This window comes from Echinops telfairi, unplaced genomic scaffold, assembly GCF_000313985.2.
Source record: "Echinops telfairi isolate 266 unplaced genomic scaffold, ASM31398v2 ScPeMD7_2;HRSCAF=8, whole genome shotgun sequence".
NCBI classification, from domain to species: domain Eukaryota; kingdom Metazoa; phylum Chordata; class Mammalia; order Afrosoricida; family Tenrecidae; genus Echinops; species Echinops telfairi.
Window position 1 is genome coordinate 25,476,692 of NW_022103898.1, and position 2,154 is coordinate 25,478,845.

General features: G+C 45.9%; 1 protein-coding gene across 1 annotated transcript in view; it reads right to left on the reverse strand.

Moving 5' to 3' along the window:
- MYBPC1 (myosin binding protein C1) overlaps positions 1 to 2,154 on the reverse strand; it is a 79,919-nt gene that overhangs the window by 12,909 nt on the left and 64,856 nt on the right. Inside the window, exons 24-25 of the mRNA XM_045291264.1 lie at positions 2,021 to 2,109; positions 854 to 955 (exon numbers count right to left, since the gene is read on the reverse strand). Coding sequence (XP_045147199.1) covers positions 854 to 955; positions 2,021 to 2,109 — 191 coding nt within the window. The remainder of the gene's footprint in view (positions 1 to 853; positions 956 to 2,020; positions 2,110 to 2,154) is intronic.

Sequence of the window (2,154 nt, forward strand, 5' to 3'; positions counted from 1 at the left end):
CAGTAACGGTCCGGGGGTGCTTGTTGACTACATTCGTGGGGAAGGTGCTATGTTGGGTATGTGTAATCATTTCTCTTCATCATCGCATCAAAGGAAGTATCATTTTCCTAATTTTTTTAGATAAAGGAGTTAAATGACTTGCCCAACGTCTTGCAGCTAAATGAGTCCTGGACCCAGGACTCACACCCAGGCTCCAGAGCCTGCACAGGACAGCATAATGGTCAAGATCACGGACGGACTCTGGCCTCATGGGATCCGTGTTGAATAGCTTTGTGACCCTGGAAAGTTACTTAAACCCTCTGTGCCGTGGTTTCCCAATCAGTAAAGGGAACAAGGAAAGTACTGACCTCACAGGATGGTCATAAAAGCTGAGTCTTTAGAAAGCTTTTTGGCACACTCATGAAAACCAAACCCAAACTCACTGTGGTGGTGTCAATTCCAACGCCACAGTGACCCTACAGGGCAGAGGAGCCCAACCCGCCTTGAGTTTCTGAGGCTGTAAATCTTTCTGTGAGCAGAAAGCCTCATCTTTCTTCCATGGAGCAGCTGGTGGGTTAGAACTGCTAACCTTGTGGTTTGCAGATGTGTAAACCAATAGGCCACACAGGTATTTTTATGAATGTGATTTAGATGCTTGCTGTTCCATGGGAGAAAGAAGAGGCCCTTTGCTCCTGTAAAGCTTTACCGCAGCGCCAGCGAGCCTTTACAGGGCCACTATGCACCAGAAGTGATTGGATGGCTGTGGGTTTGTTTTGTTTAATTATCGAGATGTTGTGTCCTAGTGGCACAGGGGTAAAGCATCTGGCCACAACCCAAAAGGTCAGTGGTTTCTGGAGTGAGAACTTCATTTTACAGGTTTCCAGGACCAGAAAGAATCTTCAAGCATTTCTTCTTTGGTGTAGATCCTTGTTGTTTCCTCCCTGTTGTTGAGTTGTTCCAATTCATCCATGTTAACCTATAAACAAGGGGGCTTCAAAAGGTTCTTGGACAAATTCCACTATCATCTTTTTTAAAAATCATTTTATTGGGGGCTCGTACAACTCTTATCACCATCCACACCTCTGTCCATTGTGTCAAGCACATTTGTACTTGACATCCGTCCTTTGTGTCAAGCACATTTGTTTGTTGCCATCATCATTTTCAAAATCCACGATCATCTTTCAAGTCCATTTTCCCATGAAGATGTTGAATCCTCCTCATGCCTTATCCCTACAGGACACAGCAGAGCCGCCCCATGTCCTAGGCTGTCATCATGGGAGCAGATTGCCAAGGCTTTTCTTCCAGAGAGCAGCTGCTGGGTTCAAACCACTGAACCTGCTGCTGGTGCTGAGCATGTTACTACCGCACTCCCAGGGCTCCTCGTTTCTTCCCCACCTAGTCCCACTGCTGGACTAGATTTGATCTTTATTTATTGAATTGTCCACCTTGTGGTTGGCTGCCTAATCTAAGCCATGGCACCAACAGGGTTCCCTATTTCTATAAAACGTACCTAACAGGAGACCCAACCAACTGTGAATTCATGTTGCTTCAAAACCATCATAAGCAGGGTGTCAAAGGCTCATGTCAAAAGATCAATTGCGGTTTTTTTGGTTTTCAGTAGGTTTCTTTATTTCTATAAACAAACAAACAATACCCCCTACCTCCCACCCCCAGTGCTATTAAGTTGATTCTGACTCATAGTGACCCTACAGGGTGTTTCTGAGATGAAAAATCTTCCCAAGAGTGGGCTGCCTCCGCATTCTTGCTTAAAGCAGCCCTCGGCTTTTGGATTGCCAACCTTGTGGTTGGCTGCCTCATGTCTGAGCCGTAGTGCCACCAGGGCTCCTTCTTTCTATAACAAACTAAACTCACTGCCCTACAGTTGATTCCAACTCAGATCCCCCCAAATCTCTTCCATTATTTACCAAGTGTCCCTCTGACATAACCTTCACCATGATGAACTTAATGTTAAGAGTGTCTCCCTTCACTTTTTAAACATCCAGCTCTGGAAATAGAAGGTGAGCCGACCCACAAGTCTTACCTGGTAAGGGATAACCAGATTGACGGCTTCTCCAACTCGGCGGATGTAGGTTTGCTTCAGGTGTCTTGGGATGCGAATCTTTGGAGGCTCTGGGTCAGAGAGCAGAACATTCCCATCAGCATGATGTACTGGAA